At 46.7% G+C, this 24,894-nt stretch overlaps 1 protein-coding gene across 5 annotated transcripts; it reads right to left on the minus strand.

The window, feature by feature from the left end:
- Positions 1 to 663: 663 nt before the first annotated feature.
- Positions 664 to 23,667, minus strand: LIG3 (DNA ligase 3). Of its 5 annotated transcripts, XM_080984000.1 has the most exons (21): positions 23,533 to 23,665; positions 22,106 to 22,270; positions 21,243 to 21,661; positions 20,236 to 20,379; positions 18,557 to 18,754; positions 17,705 to 17,856; positions 16,237 to 16,403; positions 13,893 to 13,970; positions 12,096 to 12,264; positions 10,781 to 10,936; positions 9,829 to 9,960; positions 8,671 to 8,750; positions 8,099 to 8,186; positions 7,632 to 7,709; positions 6,854 to 6,977; positions 6,528 to 6,670; positions 5,602 to 5,676; positions 3,852 to 3,998; positions 2,892 to 3,066; positions 1,672 to 1,766; positions 664 to 1,065 (listed from the first exon to the last, which is right to left on the minus strand). In XM_080984000.1, the coding sequence occupies exons 2-21, from the start codon at positions 22,174 to 22,176 to the stop codon at positions 832 to 834; spliced, it is 2,925 nt and encodes a 974-aa protein (XP_080840126.1). In that variant the 5' UTR covers positions 22,177 to 22,270; positions 23,533 to 23,665; the 3' UTR covers positions 664 to 831. The 5 variants fall into 5 exon arrangements, with proteins under 5 accessions (XP_080840126.1, XP_080840123.1, XP_080840127.1 ...); XM_080983997.1 differs by lacking the exon at positions 22,106 to 22,270 and having other exon boundaries at positions 21,243 to 21,825; positions 23,533 to 23,667; XM_080984001.1 differs by lacking the exon at positions 22,106 to 22,270 and having other exon boundaries at positions 23,533 to 23,643.
- Positions 23,668 to 24,894: the final 1,227 nt, after the last annotated feature.

A 24,894-nucleotide genomic window follows, 5' to 3' on the forward strand; every position in this document is an offset into this window, starting at 1 on the left:
TTAATAGTTGGCACAGAAGGTGCCTGCTGAATCTAGTGGCAGTGTGTTCCACAGGACTGGACTGATGACACTAAAGGCTTGATTCCTTGCTGTTGTCAAATGAGCCTCACCTACTTGGGGAATGACCAACAACACTCCTGCAAATGATCTCTGTGACTGAACTGGGATATAAGGGTTCAGGTAGTTCCTGAGATACTCAGGACCTAAGTTGTTCAGGCCTTTGTAAATTAATACAGGGACCTTGAACCTGGCTCGGTAATAGATGGGTGGCCAGTGCAGCTGTTTTAACACGGGTGTCATGTGTTAAAGCTCCCATCAGCAGTCTGGTCACTTCACAACACATGAACTACAGTTGTCAGGCTAATGGTCAAGTTTGAAGCCATGGAAATTTGAATGACAGCCTCTTCCCAAGCCAGGCAACATGTTCCCACTGGGACATGGGGAGGAGGTAGGAGAAGATTCTCTTCTAAGAAAGGGGAGTAAAAGGCAGAAACCTTCAGACTTGGCTGAGCAGTTTGCATGGCAGTGACAGCTCTGCTGCACTTGTGGGTCTTGACCCTATAGTAGGAGACTTACAATACCACCTTTTCATTTTGCGGGGGACGGGACAGGACGACAACTATACCCCTTTATTCTTAGAAATAAGAACAGACCCATGAGGTAATATTTAATTTGATTTCCATAATGTCAGTTTATCAGAGCTGAAAATTTCATCCCAAAAGGTGTTAAACCTTTTCTTTAAAAATGTAGCCAAGGCATCCTTAAAAGCCACCTTGCTCCCCTCACCTGTCCCTGTGGCGGCTGCGGCCCTGGCATGGGCCAAAGACCAGCTTAGCAAGGGGCTACCAGCCTCCTTTTCCGTATGCACTCCCAGATCCAGTCCGGGGAGACGTGCTTGGCAGATGGATTCTCTTCCACGTCCCCCATAACGTGTGTCGCTGAGGAGGTGTCGAATTCGCGGACCAGGTCTCCGTCGTAGGCGACAAAATACCGCCTAATTTTGCTGAAGCCTTCCACGGAAGGAGGCAGGTACAGCTTCACCCCAGTGAAGATATCCAGCAGCATCTGCGGATAGAGAAATGGGAAGAAACACAACTGGTTGGTGAGTGAGGAGGGACTCAGCTTGCTATATGGTGGGTTGGGAACTGGCGGCCCACAGGACTTCTCCACTTGGCCCACGAGGTTGCTTCAACTGAGCCACGCCTATCTGACATCACCGAAGATGGGGAAGTGCTTGGACAAAAGGGGCTTTGCAGGCACTCATTGGCAATGCCTGAAAAGCCCCCGACAAAGCATTTCCATCACTGGAAGGCTTCCTTTGGAATTAAATGCATCGCAAGGGGTTGGACTAGATGACCCTTTGGGTCTCTTCCTACAATTCTATGAAACGTTTTCTCTTTCCCAAGTATGCAGATTGTTATTCAGAATGCTTCCTTCAGTTACAAGAAAGTAAGAAGAGCACAGCTCAATTAGGCCAAAGGAACACCTTTTCACACCTGTTAGCCACCTACCTCTGGGAAGTCCGCAAGCAGGGGGTGAGTACACTCCCCCCAGGAGCTGGTATTCAGAGGCAAGCTGTCTCCAACAGTGCAGGCAGATTATAGCTATCCTGGCTAGTAGCCACTGATATCCATATCCCACAAGAGGGATGAGGAGGTCAGGTCCTCTTACCTTCCCCTTCTCTCCTTCCAGCTCAGAGGCTTTCCTCTTCTCTCCTCGCTTCTCCGTGGCCTTCTTCAGCGGGGACTTTTCTACAGGTTTGCTGGCTAAAAAGAAAAAAGACAACAAAACATTCTACATCAGTGAGTTAGGGTGCCTTGCCAGAAGGGAGAGGGCAGTGTAGAAGGGTCAAAGGTGGGCATATTGTGGCGGTGTGCACTGGTCTTCTAGCCCACCTTACCCCATAAACTGTGGAGTGGGAAACTGATCACTTAAAATAATTATCTGCATCAGTTAAAGCCACAGGAACAGCCTGCTAGAATAGGCCAATGGCCCATCTAGTCCAGTGAGATTATTGGTCCATTTAGCTCAGTACTGTCTACACTGACTGGCAGCAGCTCTCCAGCATTTCATGCAGGAGTGTCTCCCACTTGGGGACTGAATCTGGGACCTTCTGGGTGCCAAGCGAGTGCTCCACCAACTGAAATACAGACTCTCCCCTTCTTACAGTGGCTGATCATCACCCTATTCCTGGCTACTGACAGGCAACTTGATTGCAACAGCCTGTCTTTACACTAGGGTTTGGATGGGCTTTAGGGTGGCCCTGAGAGTGTTTTGGAAAGCATGTGGCAGGGATTGGCACCGAACAAGCTTTGGGTGTTGCCCCTCCATGAGATGTTATCCAGAAACAATTTTATGCTGCTTGTCCAGAACAAAAAATAAGTAACTATTATAATTAGTGACACGGAGAAACCTAAAGCATGAATTACAAAAATGGAACAGCATCACTGATGAACTGAGAGACTGATCAGTGCACAATGCCCTCCGCAGGGATGGAGGAACCTGTGGTTTGCTAGATGTCCAACTCCCATCAGCACCTGCCAATGGCCAAGGAGGATGCTGGGACTTATAGTCCTTGGGAGTTATAGTCCAGCAACATCTGGAGGGCCAGAAGCTTCCCTCCATCTCTGACCCCAATCCCCATAAGAAAAAAGGTGCACCTTGCAGTCCCTTAAAAATAGAGTTAAGAACTGTGGCTTTGGGCTGCCCTGGGGCCATGACCATAAAGGCCCTGCTTCTACAGATGCACCTCTCACCATGTGTTGTCAAAAGGCAAAGCAGGAACCCAGCTGGGTGTGTCTGTATTTGGGACAGGGTTTGATGCCCAAGGGAACTTTCAACAGCCCTCCCCAGCCCCCCTCCCACAGCAACAAACATCCCAGCCCCCACACCTTCAGGCTTCTTAGCTTTTGCTGGGGACTTGCTGGAGGGCTGCTTTGGAGCCTTGCGGGGAGTGGAAGACCTCGACTGCCCTTCTGTCTCTCCGCTGCTGCCAGGTGTGGAGTTCTCCTCCTCCATGGCGACCACAGTGAAGTCAGACTTCTCCTTGGACAACTGGTATAGCTCCTGCCGCCCGCCAGAGTATAGGGATTTGCCATTAGAAAACAGGAAAGAAACCCTCAGCCAAGGAACAAAGGAAGGTGCCTCCGGTCCATCTAGCTCAGTATTGTCTACACCGACTGGCAGCAGCTCCCCTGGGTTTCAGCCAGGAAAAGCCTTGCCAACCCAACCTGGGGATACCGTTGGGGACTGAACCTCGGATATCCTGCATGCAGAACAGACACTCCACCAATGAACTGCAGCCCTTTCCCTTGAAACAAAAGAGATTATAATTTTAAAAGATCTATCTATCTATTTACAAACACACATGTACAAATAAAGCTGAGCCAGACCCTTGGTCCATCTCACTCAGAACTGCCTAGACTGACAGCGGCTCTCCAGGATTTCAGACATACCCTTCAGGATTTGCCAGCCACACCTAAGCATGATTCTAGTCCTCTTGGTTCTGACTATAGGGTTGGGGGTTAGACTAGATTACCCTTGAGGTCCCTTCCAACTCTACAATTCTATGATTCTATGAATCAGAGGAAGCTGCCTCATACTGAGTCAGACCACAGGTTCACCTAGCTCAGTACTGTCCACACTGACCGGCAGCGGCTTTCCTAGATTCCAGGCAGGAGAAACCTTCCCAATCTAACCTGGTGACGTCATTGGGGACTGAACCTGGGATCTTCTGCATGCAGAACAGATGCTCCACCACTGAGCTACAGCTGCTTCCCCTAAGAATCAAGTGAAGTTCCACTCCTGGTTCTAAAGGAAGGGCAGATGAGCAGCAGAAGTGGGTGACTCACCCGGAGTTGCGGTAGGGAGGTGGCCGTGGCCCAGTCTTTGTCGTCTCGGATCCGCGTGCAGCGTGGAAAGCGGATGGAGATCCCATCAGCGGTGTGGGCCTCTGCTTTGGAGAACTCAGCCCCCGTGATCTCCCAGACTGGTGCTTCCTAAGGCAGAGGGCAACAATCGCAGAATGAGCTGACCCAACCTTACTTGGCCAATCCTCTCTCTGCTGCTCAATGCAGTTCACCATTAAAGGATAGCAGTTTGTGAGGGAGAACTCTGCTGGAGAACAGCCAGAATTCTGTGCGAGTTCTGGACAAGACTGGAACAGAATTCAGCACCCCAAGAATCTCAGCTTGGGTTCTGAAAATTCTAAAGGAAACTACTAGCCCCCATGGCCAGAGAGGCAGTCTTGGGAGTACTGGGTGCAGAATTGTAGTGTATTAATCACACACATATACACAGCCTGGATTATGCTCCCTCTTCCTTGTTTTCAAGAAGTCTGAGAAACATTCATCTGCTCCCAATATACTTGAACGAGATTCTTTTTTCAACATGGTCAGGAGATCTGAGAGAAGTGGTTGAGGCAACATGGTGTGTGCTCTGAGTTCATAGGAAAACCCACTTCGGGTCTTTGATCCAGTGAAGAGGTAGGGCGCCAAATGAACAGATATGATTAAAAGGGGCTTTTAACACACAACACAAATACAAGCTGATGGCATCCTGTGCTCATTTAATTCATGTGAGTTCAACCATACTTGGCTGAAGACAGGATGGTTCAAATTGTGCAAGTTAAATCCAAGCAAGGCAGACCTCTTTTTGAGCCGGGTCTGCTTGGGGTTATCTCTTACAAAAAGAGCTTTTAAGTTCTCCACTTTGATTGCTGGACAAGGCCCACTTGGCACATAGGCACCGGAAGTACAGGGGATTCTCTTGCTCTCCCCTACCCACTAGCCATGGGGCAGATCCAAGGGTTTAGGAATGTGTAATTTTTTGTATACAGTCGAACCTTGGATCTCAGACGCCTTGGCTCCTGAACAAATCGGCTCCCAAATGATCGAAACCCGGAAGTGAGTGTTCCAGGTTTTCAACGATTTTTGGAAGCCGAACATCCGGCGTGGCTTCTGATTGGCTGCAGGACGCTCCTGCAGCCAATTGGAAGCTGCACCTTGGTTTTCGAACAGTTCTGGGAGTCAAACGGACTCCCGGAATGCATTCTGTTCGAGAACCAATGTAAGACTGTATGTGGAATTTTTAAAACTGAACTACCCCCCCCCCAAACACACAAAGCTCTCATATAGAACAGTGGTTTCTCGACCTAGGATCTACTGTATTTTTCACACTATAAGACGCACCTAGTTTTTGGAGGAGGAAAACAAGAAAAAAAATATTCTGAATCTCAGAAGCCAGAACAGCAAGAGGGATCGCTGTGCAGTGAAAGCAGCAATCCCTCTTGCTGTTCTGGCTTCAGCGATAGCTGCGCAGCCTGCATTCACTCCATAAGACACACACACATTTCCCCTTACTTTTTAGCAGGGAAAAAATGAGTCTTATAGAGCAAAAAATACGGTAACTGGGTTCATATCTGCTTAGCTTCACCTATCTAGCCACACCAGACACTAACAATTCATTTACAGAACGCCCCCTGCCCACAACCTCTAAAAAAAGGTCCACATTGAAAATCAGAGCCCATTGTAACTTTTGCACAGGGACAATCCTATTCCTCTCCCCCTGCAGCTCCTGCCCCTCCCTCTCAGGCTGTTTTACCTTTGGATCTGGAACAATGAAGTCTGGGTAATAATTCTTATTTATTTTCAGCCAGCTTGGAATCTTACTGGGATCCTAGGAAGGAGAGAAAAAGACACAGGAAGTCACCTTCAAAATAATCCCATTCCTTGAGTCTACCAGCTGCACACCTTGGAAGATCTTTGAAGAAGAGCCTGGCCCATGGAGGTCCAGCATGCCCAGCATGCTCTTCTCACAGTAGCCAATCACAGATAACTGTTCTGGGAAGCCCGCAAAACAAGACTGGAGTGCAACAGCGCTGAAAGGACCGTTGGAAGCAGCCATAGGCTAAGTCATGTCATTAATCCATCTAGTTCAGTGTTGTCAAAATGATCAAGGGGGTGGAGTGACACCCCTCTGAGGAAAAACAGCAGTGTCTGGGACTTCTGAGCTTAGAGAAAAGGCAAGCAAGACGTGACATGAGAGAAGTTAAAAACATTATGCAGGGCATGGAGAAACACTAGAACTTGTGGGCATCCAATGAAGCTGAATGTTGGAAAATTCAGAAGGGGTAAAACAAAGGACTTATTCATGCAGTGCATAGTTCCTGCAAGAAGCAATGAGGGCCACCAGATGGATGGCTTTAACAGACGATTGGACAAATTTGTGGAGGAGACGGCTATTGATGGCTACTACTGGTCATGACGGCTATGCTCTGCCTCCATGGCCAGAGGCAGTGATGCTTCTGAATGCCAGTTGCTGTAAAACTGCAGGAAGGGGAGAGCACTCTTGTGCTCAGGTCCTGGCTTGTGGGTTTCCTGCTGAGACACCTGGTTGGCCACTGTGAGAACAGGATGCTGGCCTAGATGGGCCATTGGACCTGTTCTTATGTATGCCGACTTGGCAGAAGCTCTTTGAGAATCCCCGCAACCGACACTCGAGGGCTGTGACATCTCCGGGCTGCAAACCTTGCTGATCTTCACCATGTCCAGCTCCTTTTGCAGCCGGGCCAGCGTGGCGTCATCATGGCCGCCGGCGCATTTGGTCACCGTGCACCACTTCTGGCTGTCGGGATCGTAGCAGCCCATGAGGAAGATGGACATCATCCCCCCTGCGGCAGAGAGAGGGAGGGAAACGCGGTCCCTGCTTTAGAGCAGCTCAACTGGAAAAGCAGACTTTATGTCCCATGGATCGCCACCAACTAGATTGGTTGCAGTGATGGGGTGGGGGTGGGGGGAGGAAATTTCCCAGGCTTCTCAAGTGGTCCTCTGAGGCTGGTTTCTAAGACACCCACCTTTGCTCCCTTGGCCGTAGAAGGCACCCAAGACCACCAGGTCTGCCGTGTCAGCCATTGCCCCCTCGTTCAGGTAGTCCTTCTTCACCTTGAGCCAGTGGCGTTTTCCTGGCTCATAGAGGCTCTGCACAGGCCAAAGCAAGAAAGAAGAGGCGGTTGGCCAGAGCTCTCTAAAGCGTATCACATCCAGGGCATGTTTAAAAACAAAAAGCAACCTCCTAGTCCTTATGCTTGCAAAAATAGGCATTGAAGCTCTAGAACAATGCCAGCAGATAGCTGTGAAGTTGGAAGAGGCAGAGGGAAGAGAGAGACGATTTCTAGATGGAGATCTTCAGTTTAACCAACATTAGCACCTCACTTTCCTGTCTAAAAAGTAATCAAAATGTGCCCCGTTTGACTGCTTCAATCTGTGGAGCTGTCACTTTTACAAGTGCAGCATAATGTCTGTTGCACACTCGAGAGAAACTGATAGTTTAGTGTGATGCCCCTAGTCTCTGGAACTTCCTGCCTCTTGATATTAGGCAGGCACTTACGTTGTGCAGTTTGATGCCTATTAAAACCTTTTTGCTTAGCCAAGCCTATCTCGACAGGTAATTTTATGTTTGTTTCTTTTATCTATGATCATTTTATTATGTTTACGGGTTTTATTGCCAATTTTAATGAATATTTTGTACCATTTTATGTAAACCACTTATTAATTTTTTAAAAAGAAATCAAGCTGATGAACCAAGTAAAATAAATTGTCTGGTGTGTGTATCAAAAACACAAGGATACATGCCTTCACATCTTTCAGCACCAAACCCTCCAGCCCCTCACGGATGACCCGGTTGATCATATCAGCAAGGTCCGAAGCTTTCTGAAAGAGAAATAGCCAAGTTAAAAAGGATTACCAGAGGGGGAGTGACTGGCTGTGTTAGTTTCTTGCAGGAACAACAACAATAATAATAATAATCAGAAGGAACAAAATGCAGACCTGTAAAACTCTTTCCATCAAGAATGGAATGTAAGGAAGTCACTCTGTCCCCATCCTACCTAGGTTGTGCTGATTTTCTACTTCAGTCAAATATGGACAAAACAGAAAAGAACTGTCTGGATTCCAGAACACTGTGGACATTATTAGGCTAATGCTGGTAGGCTCCTCAGAATACTGAGCTCATTTTTGTTGGTGGCAATTTGAGAGTCTTCAATATTCCCCGCGGGGACATTTCCAAGTGTTTCCAGCTCACAGTCTGGAATGGCACCCACCGTGACGTGCTTCATCTCCGAGAAGAGGATTCGGTTGGGGATTTCCACCATGTTATCGTAGAGAAACTTGCGGCGCTCACGGAGCGGCCTGGAGAAAACAGGGCAGAGATGGAGAACGATGATGAGAAAAACAGGTTTCAGGACGAAATGGGCCTAACTTTATTTAATTTTTATTTATTTCATGAAATGTAGACATTAAAAGAATAAAACAGTGCAACAGCCAATAACAACAGTAAAAAAAAACTATTTAAAACATTCAAAGAATAATGAAAACCAAAGATATGCTAAAAACCAGATTAGAACACAGATCAACATTCTACATATCTGGGTAGGCTTGCCTAATCAAAAGTGTTTTTCACAGGTGTGAAAAAGAGGACAGTAAAGGTGCCTCCCTGATGTCAATAGGCAGGGAGTTCCAAAGTGTGGCTGATGCCGCCGCACTAAAAAGTCCAATTTCTTACAAGTGCATAATGAGTATTATATGGCACCTGTAGCAGGGCCAGTTCTGCAGATCAAAGGGGATAAAAAGGAACAGATATGGTCTTGAGTTATACTGAGAGAATGAGACCCACCTGTCCATCAGACTGACGTCATTGAAGTAGATACAGTCAAACACAAAGAGGCAGACGTTGGCGTCCTGGAAAGCTGCTTTCTGCAGAGAGACAGTGATGTGTTAGAACACAGATTGTATTTGGGGTTGGAGAAAAAAATCCTGTAGAGCTAGGCAGAAGCTCTTCCATTTGGCAAGGCCCACAGTCTTCCCTGGGTCTCCTTGCTGCCTCTCCTCCTCGGCCCGCCTTTCTCCACTGTGACTGGCCACAGCCTCTCTCCCTGTGCCTTGCTGGACTGCAGGTCCCCTTATCCCTGACCATTAGTCATGCTGGCTGGGGCTGATGGGAGTTGGAGTCCACTTTGTGCAGCTCACAGACAGGGCTTCAGATCCTCCCATGGCTGCTCCCTGCCCCCCTCTCGGAACTTCACAGAATCAAAGAGTTGGAAGGCACCCAAAGGGTCATCTAGCCCAACTCTGTGCAATGCAGGAATCAGTTTCGTCTAGGAAACTGAACTCTGTCAGACCAAAGACAGTGCCTCTGTTCAACCCAGTGAGCTGTTCCACAGATGATCAAACCAACCATGGCTCACTGCTTCAAACTTTGCTGGCAAAGTGCTTGATGAGTGTCTGGGGGTGAGGTGGTCAGAAAACCCACAGTTAAGGAAGCAGGCTGGATTTGCATGTTAAATTGAGATGCCAGTAAAAAACACAGCTTCAAATTGTGGTTTTCTGGCAGTAAACAAACCACAGTTAAAATACTGGACAGAATTTGCACGTAACATTAAACCAAGGTTTAATGAACCATAGTTGAAGTAAATCTTGACCTCTCTGCAGGCGAGATGTCCCTAAATTCTGCCTTTCTGAAGTTCTCCCCATCTTTCCTGAATCTCTAAGCTGTCAGTTTCAGCGGTTGATCCCATGAGCTGCATGAGAACGGGGAGAAGGAAAATTCTGGTCTTTCTACATATGATACCCAATGCTATAACCCACCAGCATGTCTTGCCACTGTCTGCCCCACAACCTAAGCTTAGCATCCCCCAAACTGGTGCCCCCTAGATGTTTTCAACTACAGATTCCATCTGCTGTTACTTGCTGTGTTTTAATAAAATCAACCTGCTTTGCAATGAGTTGGGTCATTTCGTCCATTTCTGGGCAAGGAGAGATTATAACCACGCACCTTGTGCACTCCAAGTGTTCCAAAGGGAAGGGGCTTGGCTGTCTTGTTGTCTATTAGAAGAACTTCTGCATCCAGGATCATGCTGTGTCCCCCTGGGAAAGCCTTGGGGATGAAGTCCTTGAAATGGGCCACCTAGTTTAAACATAAGCACATCACAAGATCAGAGTTTCTTGTCAGGGTCGTTCCTCCTGTTAGGGAGAGTCAGATGATCACTTTAGGCAGCAGAACCTGAGAAAACAGGGGCTCCTAGTTCCCCAATACTAGCGGAACATGCCAGGTATGTGATATTGGTAAGCAGCCAGCCACTTGTTTCTACAGGAAGCGACCCAAAGAGTGTTGGAAGTTTGGGCACAACTCACATTGCAGAAAGGGGTTTAAACAGACAGAGTAAGGGACCTCCAGATTCCCAAACTATTCCCGCACCTTTAAACTCTGTGCCGACCTATCTCTATCCTTTGAAGTTTAGAAAGGTATGTCTTAGGTTGCAATCTGTTCTGCTTCCTGAAGGTGAGAGGTCATCTCGGATGCATCTCCTGAGAACAAAGGGGCAAGCCTGGCTTGTTGGCTTCTCCAACACATTAGTTAGTCAGCACTGCAGCACTCTTTCCTATACTCTCAGTCTGAATACCTTCCAATGAAAGGTATCCTCCAAGCAAGTATTCATTACACTAAGTTAACCTTCTGCTGCTGCTTACTCCAAACACTGGAGTGGTGTAAAGAGAGTGTGGCACAATAGTTAGTGTCAGACTAGGACCTGGGAGATCAAGGTTCAATCCCCCCCCCCCACACACATTGAGTGATTTTGGGCCAGACACTGGTTCTCAGCCTAACCTACCTCACAGGGTTGTTGTGAGGAGGAAATGGGGGGACCATGTAAACCACCTTGAGCTCCTTGTAGAAAAAGGTGGGATAGAAATGCAATCATAATAAAGTAACAGAAGGTTCCACTGACCTTGTGTGGAAGGACAGGTTTCAAGCTGCGACTGAAGTAGCTGAAGTGGTCGCCTTTCTTGTGCACCTGGACGCGTTCCCCGTCGTACTTGATCTCCGAGTACATCCCGTTGGGGCACTTCTTCATGGCATACTCGATGGACTTACAGGCCTCAGCCTTGTTGGAGAAAGAAGAAGGAAAATCCCACCTTAGGACTTTTAATTGCATGCAGATCTACAACACAGGAAGCTGCTTTGTATTGTGCCAGAACATGGGTCCACCTATCTCTGTACTGTCTACACTGACTGGCAGCAGCTCTCCAGGATTTCAGGTAGGAGTCTCTCCCAACCCTACTGGGAGTTGAACCTGAGACCTTCTGCCTATAAGGCAGATTCTCTAGTCCTGATCTATGTCCCTTCTCCTTGTACAAGCTAGGCACAAGTTGTCTTCTACTATGCAGACCAACACCCCATGTAAAACAGTATCGTCTATCCCAAAATCCAACAGCAATCCTCCAGCTGCTCAGGCCAAGATCTTCTCCAATCCTCTCCTCGAGGTGTTTAGGTATGATCCTGGGACCTTCTGCAACAACCTGGTGTCCTCTGGAGGTCTCATACTACAACTCCAATCAGCCCAGCCAGCATGGCTGAAAGGACTGTGCGATATCTGGTTTCCAACATTGTGATATACCAATATATCACAATATCTGAAATAAGGTGGAGCTATGTAGAGGCATTCGCTGGCTTCACGTTCTTCCCCACATTGTGATTTTTGCATAGTGTGTGGGTGATTATTCACATTCTGTTGCCAGGTCAAAAATTATGAAACTGATCTCACAATATGGACTTCAAACTGGTTTTGGAAGATATACTGATACGTTGGCCAGCCCTAGTGACTGATGTGAACTGTAGTTGGAGACATCCAGAAAGCACCAGGTTGGGGATAGCTGCTCTCCCTCTGAAAAAGAGATTCTCAGCACTTTAGAAGATCCGCCTGCAGATCACAAGAGCTCTCCCTCCTTGGAAGCAGCTCTGGAATGATTTATACACCTGTCCTACTCTTCCCCATCTTCTAGCATCCAGTTGGGCACAGAGAGAACAGAATGCGAGGCTGGATGGACTGCCCTTTGGCAGCAGCCAGGCTCTTACATTGCAGAATGGACTGTGGTCCACACAAGCTCATCCCACAAAAAGTGCCACTAGATTCTTCCTTGCTTTAGCCTTCATTAAAAGCCAAACAGTTGACAGAGATGGGGACAGGAGGGCCTCTAAAGGGAGCTCCATGGGCTGGATGAGGAGACCACCAGATCACAGGGTTTGGGGCTGTTTCTTTTTACCAGCATCGGTTGAACGGGGGTCATCAGTGTGGCCTCGACGCTGAGAGTTCTCTTTAGGCCTGGCACCTTCTGGGACTCCTGCTGGTTCCTCAGCACCCTTTCGACTACGTCGTGGAGGTTGCGCGAGGCTTTGAAAGCCTCGTAAGCATTTGGATCCAAGGCATCCAACCTGAAAGGAAAGAAGGAGGCAGGGAGAAAGATTGTGGGAGGTAACAGTCTCATATATTATTTTCCTATAAAATTAGATGAAGTCATAGAGGAGAGGGGCTATCGATGGCTACCAGCCACAATGGTTCTGCTCTGCCTTTACTACTGGAGGCAGCAATGAGTTGCTGGAAGTCACAGGATGAGAGAGGGCTCTTGTGCTTGGGATGTGCTTGAGGGTGGACTGTTAGCCTGAACCAGCAATTGTATTCTTGTCAACTGAGATAGAAGAGGGGAGAAAGGAGCTGAAGAGTGCTGTGTGAGGAATAAGACCACAGAATAGCTGAGGGAAAACTGAGGCCTGAATTTTTAAAGGTCAGTGCATTATTTATCACCTCGCTGTTTGTGGAATTCTCTCACCAGGGAGGCCTGCCTGGTGTCATCGTTGCATAGCTTTAGGTGCCAGGCAAAAAAAATTTCTTTTTCAATCAGGCCTTTCTCTCTTCATTATCTTTGGCCTTCTTGAGTGGGTGGTATGTTTTAATCCTGCTTTTTCAAAAATAGGATTGCCTTTTAGATACAGCCGTACCTTGGTTCTGAAATGGAATCCGTTTGACTTCCGAAAACATTTAAAAACCAAGGCACGGCTTCTGATTGGCTGCAGGAGCTTCCTGGGCTCAATCGGAAGCTGCAGAAGCCGCATTGGACGTTCAAAAATGTTCGAGTCACAAGGCATTCAAGAACCAAGGTACGAATGTACATTGTTGCCAGAGTCAACATATGTGTTTGTTTATATACTGCAAGTTGCTTTGAATTACCTTGGCAAAGAAGTGATCAATAACTATAATTAACAGTAATAGTAATAAATTTCTACATACAGTCGTACCTTGGATTCCAAACACTTTGGTACTTGGATGTTTTCGTTCCCGAACACCGCAAACCTGGAAGTGAGTGTTCTGGTTTGCGAACATTCTTTGGAACCCGAATGTCCGATGGGGCTTTTGCGGCTTCTGATTAGCTGCAGGAGCTTCCTGCAGCTAATCAACTTCCAAGGTAAGACTGTATTTATTTCAAAATTGTGTACCACTGAATCATAAAAGAAAGTCAAAGTGGTTTACAGCAATAAAACCGTATTTGTTACATCATTAACCATCACAGAAGGATCTTTTCTTAATTGGCTGCATAGGCCTGGCAGAATAGAAACATTTTCAGCAGGCGTTCCAAAAGCTGGCGCAGAAGGCGTTTGCTGAATCCCCATTGGCGGAGCACTGCACAATACTGGGCTGATGACGCTATATATATTTGTATTTAATGCAGTTATATCCCATCTTTTTCTCCAAGCGGCTCAGGGTGGTATACATGGTCCCCCAAACCTACTCTTTTAATCCTCACATCAGCCCTGTGAGGTAGGTTAGGTTGGGAGACAGTGAACTTCATGGCTGAGTGAGATTTGAATCCTGGTCTCCCAGGTCCTAGTCCAGCAGTCTAACTGCTATGCCACACTAAAAGCTTGGTCCTTGGGGCTGTTGAGAGTTGGGAGAGCAGCTCCATTTCAAAAAGAGCCCAAGTGGTCTTCTTCTATGTCTCCATCACATCCCATTTTTAGACTTCTGCATTATTTCTGGAAACGACATACACACAGAGAGAGCTTACACATGTTTGGCTCCAGCATTCATTTTCAAGTCATGCTTTATCAACCGGATGATGCACTTCAGGTCGTTGGCCGTGCACCTGAAAATTAAAAGAACAATTAAAAACAATCATAAAACAAGATCATGAAGCATAACAATTAATCATTGGAGATTTTATCAGCTGCAAACTGTGCATTTATTTATTTAAAAAACTTAATCATAAGGACCATGCAGCTTGCAGTGCTGAAGATCAAAACAGATGCAGCAGCAGCCTACCAAGCCAGCCTGTAAAGGAAGGGGCAGCAGGGAGAACGCTGAGCCCCCCTCCCACTTCTATGCAGATTATTTCTCCCCAGTGATTTTTTTTTCTTGTTGGATCAGTCCAGTGGCCCATCTAGCCCAGCAACCTGCTCTCCCAGTAGTCAGCCAGATGCCCCAAAGAGAAGCATGCAAGCAGGAGCCAAGCACAGCAGCACTTTCCCCTTCCTGTGGTTTCCAGGCAGAGCATAGCCATCGCAGCTAGTAGCCATCAATAGCTCTCTCTCCTCCATGAATTTCTCTACTTCTCTTTTAAAGCTATCCAGGTCAGTGGCCATCACTGCCTCCTGTGGGAGAGGATTCCATAGTTTAACTATGTGCTGAGTGAAGAAGGACTTTCTTTTATCTTTCCTGAATCTCCCAACACTCAGCTTCATTGGATGACCACAAATTCTAATGTTATGCGACAGGGGGAAAAACTTTCCTCTGTCCACTTTCTCCATGCCATGCATAGTTTCACAAACTTCCTTCTCTTACCTTTTCTCTAAAGCAAAAAGTCCCAAATACTGCAATCTTTCCCCATAGGGGATTTGCTCCATCCCCTTGATTGTTTTGGTTGCTATCACTGCACAAGCAGGATTACAAAAGCACCAAAACAGTCTTCCACTCAGACATGTAAACAGATCCCTGCTTCTGCAAAAGCAAGCTGGCAGCTTGTGCTGCCACTTCAGGATCTGTCCTTTTTTTAAAAAATAAAATAATAATTTTTATTAACAAACCAATCAAATCACATTAATTCCAAATTACAGAGCCAAATTTTAATTTTTTGTTGGGGGTACCCATGTTTCGAGCTCCGAAAGGGATCCGGTCATCTTATTGCTGCTGCTTTGATGTTCACAATTCTGTCCAAATAATGTTCACAATTCTATCCATTCCTTCTTTGTTGTTTTCCTCATCTCTTCTTGTTGTTTTCGTATATTTTTCCTTTCTTTACTTTGTGACCTCTGATAGTCTCCACAAGCGAGTTGAAAACAAGCATTTTTATAATCCTGTGTGGATTTTTCCATTCATCCAAGAGTCATATTCAGACAGCAGACACATTTCATCACTTCCATAAAAACAATCTTAACGTCTGCTCATTAATCTTCACAGGCCTGTCACTCCCTTCTCGATCTTCTCAGGGGGTTCTGCCAAGAGTCCGATATAATAACAAAGCCAAGGCCTCCTCCCCCTCTTGATCGTCAATCCTACAACAAAGCCTGCCAACATGGCGACTCTCTTTTTATAACTGCGTCAATCCAAAAGCCTTTTTCTTTTCCAGATCTCCATAAGCCAAGCCTTTGGTTAGTAATTCATTTCCACAGTTTCTTAATCGTCTCGCTTATAGTCAATTATGCAACGGTTCTTCTTGGGGAGGGATTGTTAGGTAATCACATAGAGGAAAAAAAGAAAAGCCCCCCCCCTTTCTATCCCGTTCCGACATACCGACCCTTTGATGTATCTTCTTCTTGATATATTTTCCTGTTGAATCCAGCCAGTCGCTCAACTTCACAGAGGTCACTTCAATTAGCAGTCTAAACTCCTGTTCTTCACTCGAAACATGTGCATTTGCTGCTCTAATTGTTATTTTGAGCTCCTGCAACCAGGTCGCACGATCAGAGACGGCGTCGGGAGAGCCATCCCACACGAGTGCTGTGCACCTAGTGCCCTCACTCCCTTCTTCTTTCGAACTTGGGGGTGATGTATGGCAACTGCAGGCAAAGGCAGTGTTTCCCCCATTCCCTGGGGAAACAAGGGAGGCTACATACTCCCATATTAGCTTCTTAATTGCCGCGTGTGAGACGGAGAGATGGTATTGTCGGCCATCTTCCAATGTGCCCCTAGCGGCCCCCGTTTCAGAATCTGTCCTTAGAGCAGAACCTGTTGTGGCCTTCCTCTAATCTGCCACCCTCCAGAGGTTGTCAGACTAGAACTCCCATCAGTCCCAGCTGTCAGCTAAACTGATGGTAAGGAATTATGGGAGCCCCAATAACACACTGGAAACACGGGGAAGTTCCTCACCTCTAGCTTGATCTCCCCAGCCAGGAATCTCAAACCTCTTAGTGTACCTGTTTGCAACATCCTGCAGCAAGCTTTGCTGGTCGTCCTCTTTGGAAAGCTTAGAGAGCTGTGTCAGGAAGTCATCAACCTCTTGGATTGTCAAGAGGCTCTTGGCAGCCGGGGGGCAGGATTTGCTCTGCTCAAAGAAGATCCGCACTGTCTCAGACACATCACCCTGTTTAAAATAGAATCATACACTAAATCACATAAGAGAATAGGGAGGGGGAGTCTTTTCACAAAATAATAGAAATGTAGGATTTGAAGGGACCCTGAAAATAATCTAGTCATCTAATCCATTCCTCTGTAGTGCAGAAAACAACTAGAGAATCGCTGGCAGATAGTCATCCAACTTCTGTTGAAAACCCTCCAGTGAAGGGGAATCCACCACTTCCCAAGGTAGTCTATTCCATTTTACAACAGCTCTTACTGTCAGAAAGCTATTCCTGATATTTAGTTGGAATCTCCTTTCTTGTCATCTGAATACAGTGATTCAGGTTGTCCTCCATGGAGCAGCAGAAAACAAGCTTGCTCCGTCTTCCATGTAACAGCACTTCTGTCCTCCAGGCTGAACATCCCAGCTCCCTCAACATTTCCTCAAAAGGCTTGGTTTCCAAACCCTTGATCATCTTAGTCTCCCTCCTTTAGACACCTTCCAGCTTGTCAATATCCTTCTTAAAATGTAGTGCCCAGAACTGGACACAGGACTCCACGTGGGGTCTGACCAAGGCAGAATAGAATAGTCCTATTGCTTCCCTCAATCTGGACACTAGATGCAGCCTGGATTAGCATTCTTTTTTTTTTTTTTTTTTTTTGCTGCTGCATCGTTCTGTTGACTCATATTAAGTTTGTGATCTACTAAACCACTGGATCCTTTCCCCATGTACTGCTGCCAAGCCAGGTGTCTCCCATCCTAAATGTGTGCACCTGATTATTCCTGCTTAAGTGCAGAACCTTACTTTTGTCTATATTGAAATTCATTTTGTTAGTTTGTGGCCAGTTCTGCAACCTGTTAAGGCCATCTTGAATCCTGGTTCTACACCAACACCTCTCTCTGTCCTCCATCCAGGCAAGCAAGAGCCATAATCAGAGTTCAATGATCCATCCCAGCCAGGCCAAAACACTCAAGGATGGCTGATGGGCGTGTGCCTTGGGGAGTGTCCTGAGGGCTTGACGGACAGGCCTGGAGGGCCAAGATTCAAGACCATTACAGTGGTACCTAGATACAAACGGGATCCGTTCTGGAGCCCAGTTCGCATCTAGAGGTAAACGTAACTAGCGACGGCACGTCTGCGCACGCCACTTTTCGTCGCTTCTGCGCATGCGCGTGACGTCATTTTGAGCGTCTGCGCAAGCGGCGAAACCCGGAAGTAACGCGCTCCGTTACTTCCGGGTTGCCGAGGAGCGCAACTCGAACGCGCTCAACTTGAAGCATATTTAACCCGAGGTATGACTGTACATAGCAAACTCATTCCTCACTTGTTCAAGGTCTCGGACCATGTCCTCCTGGCTGCAGCCAAATATCCTGCTGAAGAGCTTTACGATCTGCTTGTCATTCAGGTTGTAAACACTCTTTATGACCCCCGGCAACAGCAGCTTGACTGTCAGGTAGAGATCCCCACGGAAGCCATCTGGGTACAAGGAAAGAGGTGAGAATGGACAGCCTGGCCTCTGTGGACCACATTTGCCCATAATGAAGAGGTCTCTAGAAAACCTACAGCCCTAATCACAGCAACCCAAGCTTATCACAGATGACTATTTTAACCCTTGTTTATTGCTGATTTTACATCTGACTTCAACGTCTTTGTTATTTCTATTTTTATCATCCAAGTCACTTTGAGTGCAAAACAGTAACTAATTAATTGTTACTCTTTTGAATGTTATTGTGCTATGATCCTCCTTTGTGGGTTGTGCAAACTGCTATTCAGAAAAATGCTTTTTGTTGGGTTGGAGGCACTGGGAATGAGCTTATGGAACAAAGGGGGCAGTGGCCTGAAAGCGTTTGGGGACCACTGACATATAGCATGCATATACCGTACATTATGTCACCAGGATGAGGAAACGAACTGTGTTCCACCTGTCCCATTTGGCAGATCACTCATATTTAATAAATAATAATATGGGGGGTGTTTACTGGTTTTTAAAAAAATTAGGTATTTTGTGTTTTTCTTTTTGTATTTTTCTGTTGTGAACCGCCCTGTCATCTTCAGATGAAGGGTGGTATACAAATTTAATAAATAATAATAACTGTTCATATATTTAAGCCTGCCCTCTACATCAACACAAACGCTCCCAATTTTTTAAAAAAGAGAAAGGGAGAAGGAATTGTACCTCCGCTGGTTCCCTTCTGCAGGAAGTCCTGGATGATCTGGGTCTTGACGTTGTAGCTAGGTTTGTCGGCTACCATAGCACAAAGCTTCCTGAATTCCCGCAGCAAACAGTCCTTGTGCTTTGGGTCACTCTTCTCCGTGGACAAGCTGGGCTTGCGGGGAGATGCAGAAGCCACTTCATCAGAGCTGCCCGGCTTAGCTGTGCAGAAAAAGGAGAACTTCAGGGAAAGATACCGCTGACTGGCATGACCTGCGATTTCACACACACCCCAAAACATTTATTTGCACTTCTGGCCCACTCTATCCTGAGGACCAGGTGCAGGTAACAGCACCTGAGTAGATCCAAGGCAGCGTTTCTCAGATTTGTTGTTTCTGGATTAAAACTGAAGATGATGAAGGCTCCAGCTCCCCTCAGCCCCAGCCAGCTTGCCCATCATTCAGGGATGTAGTCCAGCAACATCTGGAGGGCACCACATTGGCTACCTGTGTTTTACCAGGATGTCTGCTGCAGATCACCACCAGCAAATGATTTGGAATTTCAAATCAGCCAGCCTGATCCTAGGCCTGGGTGATTGGAAGGAAGTCATGCTCAATAGGGATCACTTCCAGGAGAGTGTATCACAGAGGTGGCTAGCCTGCAGCCCTCCAGATCTTGTTGGATGACAACACCCATCAGCTCCAGCCACAATGGTCAGAGATAATGTGAGTTGCAAGATGGGCAAGGCTCGGCCAAAACAGCTTCATAGGCCAAATGGGGAAGCCCAGCAGGTCAAAACAAGATGGCAGGGCAGAGGTTTCCCCATCCCTGTCTGTAGAGAATGTGAACAGAGGTACATTTTTCTTTCTTTCATACCTTAGGAGTGAAGCTGATGGGCAACAGATTCAGAACAGATGTTAGAAAATGACTTATTCACTCAGCACGCTTAACACATGGAATTCCCTTGTGACGAGATGTGGTGATGCCAGCTGGCTTAGCTAGATTTAGAAAAGGGATTAGACCAGCCCAAACCACTCACCCACTTGCCATAGGCGACAAGGAATTCTTTGTAGGCAAGCAAACTGGCTGGAGGAAGGGATGGTGTGTTCCATCCTTCCTCCATTGCCAGGGCAGAACAGGTGGGCTGCCAGAGAAAAAAGGCCCTTCCTCTGCACCCAGGTAAGAAATGTAGCAGACCAATGGAGGAGAGACCTGTAAGCCCCACCCCCTCCAGCAGACTGGTATACTTTTGTGGGCTTACTTACAAGGCAGAGTTAGACAAATTCATAGAGATGATGGAGGAGGAGGATGAGTCTACCAACATATTGGCTACAATAGCTAAATGGAACCTTCATGTTCAGAGGCAGTCTACCTCTGAATACAAGGTCCTGTGATGCAATTGCAAGGGAGGGCTGTAGCCTTTTGTGCTTTGCACTGTGAGGTGCAAGATACAGAAACAGATGGACCCTTTGGCTTAATCCAGCAGGGCTCTTCCTGCATCCTTAAGACTCTTGCCAAATCATCAGTTAACGAAGACTATCAGCAGATGGCCTAAATGTTAAAACCCAGATCATTGGACATGGATTGGCCACATCCAAGAGCACCTGCAGATTCCCCCACAGAACCAAAGCTAAGACTCTGAGCTGGAAAAGCCACCAATGAATTACAACCAAAAGAAAGAGGCCCGTCCATCTCTTAAGCACCTGTAAACCCTGAAAATTTCTTTGGTGATGGATCAGAAGAAGCTGCCGGCATTTTCTTGGGGGAGGTGATTTGACCACTGGCAGAAATCTTCGCCTGGACGGTGGCCTTTTTCTTCGGCGTGTTTGCAGCTTTGGAAGTAAGATCTGTGAAGACATGAGGGGTCAAAGGTTAAAGGCCTCTGGAGCCACAGAATTTATTCTACACCTCTACAGGTCTTGAGTAATACATGTTCAGAGAAACCTGCCCCCCCCCTTTAAAAAAATTTGAGAAGCTACTAGCAAAAGTGATTTGTCATGTATCTGGGCCTCAACTCAAAAGCCAAACGTAACACAGGCAACTTGTGACAAATCGGTTAACTATGGGCAGGATCCTATTGGCAAAGTAATGGAAAATGAGTGGCAGGTTATTGTGGGGATTAGAAGAGAGGAGGAGGAGAACCCTGTGCGCCACTTTGAGTTCCATGGAAAGGTGGGATATCAATGCCATAAAAACATAAAATAAATACAAGGATAGGAAGAAACATCAGGTACAGAATGATTGCCACACAAAGGAAGAACAAGGATATAGTCTGAGTTCCTCACTTGTAGTTTTATAAATCATTTAATGTGTCAACACAAACAGAAGTTATGAATATAGCAGTTGTTGTATAAGGGATTATTATGATGCCTGGAATGTAATGGAAATTAATAAGATTTTGGAACATAGAAATAAAGCAAATAATCAAGCCATCAATTCTAGCATGTGGGGGACCACCTTATCTAAATTATATAATTCGGTATTTCAACGATTGGTATTATTAATTGTGTCAAAAATTGGTGTTGCTATGATAAGGCCATTATTGGATTGTAATTGAAAACTAATAAAAATGATTATCAAAATAAATAAAATAAAACAAATAATTTGTAACACTAGTACTAATAATATGAATGAATGTGGCTAACTTTAAGTAGCCAAGGCTCTGAATACTGGGCCACCCTATATAACTGCTCTTACCACCACCGCTTACCCGAGATGTGCTGGTTTATCAGCTCCTTCTCACTGTCCTGCAGCTCCTCCCAGCCCTCCAAGTCCGTGATGTCCTCAATCTTCTTTGTCGTCGCCCGGGCCCTCTCCAGCTTCTCAAAAATGCACTTGACGTGGTACCACTCCTTCATGTCCCCGCCGGACTCTGTGAATGGGTTGGGCACCACCTTCCCGATGCGCACCATCCCCTTGAGGATCTTCTCCTTGCACTTCTTGCAGCCCGCTGTGCCTCGCTTGGCGTAGTCCACGCAGTAGCGCTGCTCTGCCATCTCGGAGACTGTGCACAGGGACTTTGAGGGCCAAACGGGTAGTGGCGATGGGAAGAGAAAGCCACGGGCAATGCACGGCTGGTACCACCAGCCAGCCGGAGATGGGGTGCTGCTGCTCCACAACCAGGAGCACCTGCGGAAGGCAACGATCTTTTGGAAACTGTGGCCAGCACGGGTATGAGCTGTCTGTGCTGACAGCAAGAAGGTTTTTTCACTTCTGCTGAGGGTTCTGGCTGCCTTTAGGAGATGTACCCTGAGCATAAAAGGCATGTAGTTTCCTGGGACTCAGCTACATAGCTGCAAATAAAACATTTTAAATGTGTTGTAAAGTACAATATACAAATGTGACACTAGATGGCGATAGTGAGCTATGCAAAATTCAATGTATTTTTCAAAACTTTTTTTTAAAAAAGTAGTTTCACAGCGTTTTTATATGTGTGTAGATTCTACCCTGGTCTCCTTTTCTTTCACTGTGCTGAGCTAAGAGAAAAAAAGGAAGTGGTGGGGAAAGATACATATAACTCTGTACAAAAGGGGTCTAGGTAAGAAAAACTGAGGCCACGATCAATTTACTTGCCTTTTTAAGAGACAAGAGGGCTCTTGCAGACTCTGCTGAAAGGGGGTCACCACTACCCTTGGAGACATCATTCTTCCTCAATGAATGGAGACTTTTACTTGGGATCCATTTATTTAAAATAAGTATAAAGCCACCTTTTAAAGGGAAACCCTCTTGATACAGCTCCTAAACAATGGATCATTAAATACACATTTCGTTTAAAATAAAAGACAATGTTCAAAACAACACTGAGACTCGTAAGACCAAAAAACTGCAGTTTTTTTAAAAAAGAAACATCAGCAGAAAATACAGGCCTTAACTTCTACTTTTATCAAATTTCATATATGTCTATATTGTAATACTTCAAGAAATCCAACCCTCCTGAGAGATTTACACGTGCTGCGAGAGGCTGAAATTAGAAAACAGCATTTTAAAACTGTGGTTATTTTTGGCAGCTGTGAGGGAAAACATTTTTTTTTCTGGTGTGATAGTAGTGTTACAAAACTCTTTCCCAGTCACACAGAAACTGGTTTGGTCAAGTGACTTTGTGGCGGCTGGTAGGGCAGATGAAAGGGTAGGTGAGTCAGAGCCAAAGACAGGCAGAGCCACTAATTCCACTTTTGTTCCCATCCTCCTCCCCACAGCTGTGTTCTACAAGGGGCAACTAAGGAGGAAGAGGAAACTGGCAGGCAGGCCTGGGCTGATCATAAGAAAGAAGGCAAGCAGAAGAGAGCTTCCATGGGTCTGACTTCCTTCAAGACTGGGAAGAGTTTCCTTTTTACAAACGGCATTTGAATGAACACTTGCACTTTAAACGGGCTGTTGTCAAATAACACTTCAGCGCTATTGAAGCTTAATGAAACTGGGTGGGCTTGCAGTTTTTAATCTTTTTATTTAAGTTAGTCCTGTTGCAAAAACAAAACACGTGCAATGGCTACAGTCAGTAGGAGAAATATACTGTATTACAAACGACACGCATGCCTAGCAATTTCAGGGTTAACCCACGTGGAGCAGACACGCTTCTCTATTTAGTACACTCACAACCTGATCCCACCAACCCTGCCCAATGAATATTGGGAGAGCCTCCCCATCACCTCAAGTCTATCTTAGGTCGGAAGAGAAGGGGGAAAAGGAGGCTCCAGGCAGAGAGAGAAAGAGACCCCTCGACAACAGCTCCTCACCTTCGCTGACCCATTTTTCCTCCTCCCTGCCCATCACCATGGCCTCAGGCACCTCGTGGGCTGGGGGATGCTTGGTGGCTACCGCGCACGCGCCATTTATTTTCCCCACAGAGTGACGGTTGGGAGGGGGCAGCGCAAGCCACGCCCCCTATGGGCGCCCATCACCATCACCTCAGGTCTAGGCTCCGTGAAAGAGCGGGGAGCAGGACCCACCGGCGCGTCCCCTCGCCCATTTTCAACCAGCTCCCCTCCTTCGCGGACACGCACCTTCCTTCATGGGGCCCCTTCAGCCTCGGCGAAGACCCCTTTTAAATCCGGGCATCTCCGACTCCCCCTCTCGCTCGCGCTGCGGGCGCATGCGCACAGAACGTCGCGTCGCCCCCCGCGGCGTGACGTCACCGTTCGCGGCTGCTTTCCTAAAGGTTCTTTGGAAGCAGGCAAGGCCGTGTCTCCGCTCCTGACCCGAGCAAGCCACGCCTCCTTTTCCTCCTATTAACTCTTCACCTCCCGGTTTTAGTGTGCGTGCACACGAAAGCTTATACCAAGAACAAACTTAGTTGGTCTCTAAGATGCGTCTAAGGGGCGCGGGTGGCGCGGTGGGTTAAACCACAGAGCCTAGGACTTGCTGATCAGAAGGTTGGCGGTTCGAATCCCTGCAATGGGGTGAGCTCCCGCAGTTCGAAAGCATGTCAAAGTGCAAGTAGATAAATAGGTACCGTGCGCGTTGGCTCCCTCAGCCAGTAAAGCGAGATGAGCACCGCAAGCCCAGAATTGGGCAAGCCCAGAATTGGTCACGACTGGACCTCATGGTCAGGGGTCCCTTTTTACCTTTAAGGTGCTACTGGACCTATATATATAAAATCGATTTTCCTGTAAGCTTTGTTTTGCGTTTACGAAGCCTTAATGCGGATCCAAGCTCAAAGTAACCAAACAAAACAGGCGTTTGTCTATGTAGGAACGCCATAGCTTTAAAGCATACGAAAAGAACATTGGGAACTGCAGTTCACCACTCAGATCTACAGCTCCCAGGATTTGTGTGTGTGTGTGTGGCAGGTGCTTTAAAGGTGTTTTGTGTAGGCAAGCGAACTCTGTTAAGTGGCACTTGCTCCTAGTATGCATGGATCTAGCTGCAAAAATATTTTACTTACCTATTTGTTGTATTTACAAATCACCCTTCTGCCAAGGCAACCAAGGCAGTCTACAGTTTTAAAGTAGGGGTGCACATTTCTTTAGAATTAGGTCCCAGTGAAATCAAGAGCAGTCCTCGGTGCTAAATGTGCTCTCCTGTCCAGATCCGGTTGCAAGGCTAGCAATGAGGGTGGCAAGCCCCCACCCTTACTTGGGAGCATGTGAGAGACAGTGTGGTGTAATGGTTAGACCGTTGGACTAGGACCTGGGAGGAGACAAGGATTCAAATCCCCACTAGGCCATGAGGCTCACTGGCTGATCGTAGTGGCCCGTCGCAGATCTCAGCCTAACCTGCTTCTCAAGGTTGTTGTGAGGAAAAAATGGAGAAGAGGAGAACCATGTTCACCACCTTGATCGTCTTAGAGGGAAAAGTGGCATACAAAATATAATAAATAAAATGGATAATAATAAAGAAGTACTACTGAACTCAGTGGTGCTGAC

Source organism: Podarcis pityusensis (genome assembly GCF_964106645.2).
Source record: "Podarcis pityusensis genome assembly, chromosome: 15".
Classification (NCBI taxonomy): domain Eukaryota; kingdom Metazoa; phylum Chordata; class Lepidosauria; order Squamata; family Lacertidae; genus Podarcis; species Podarcis pityusensis.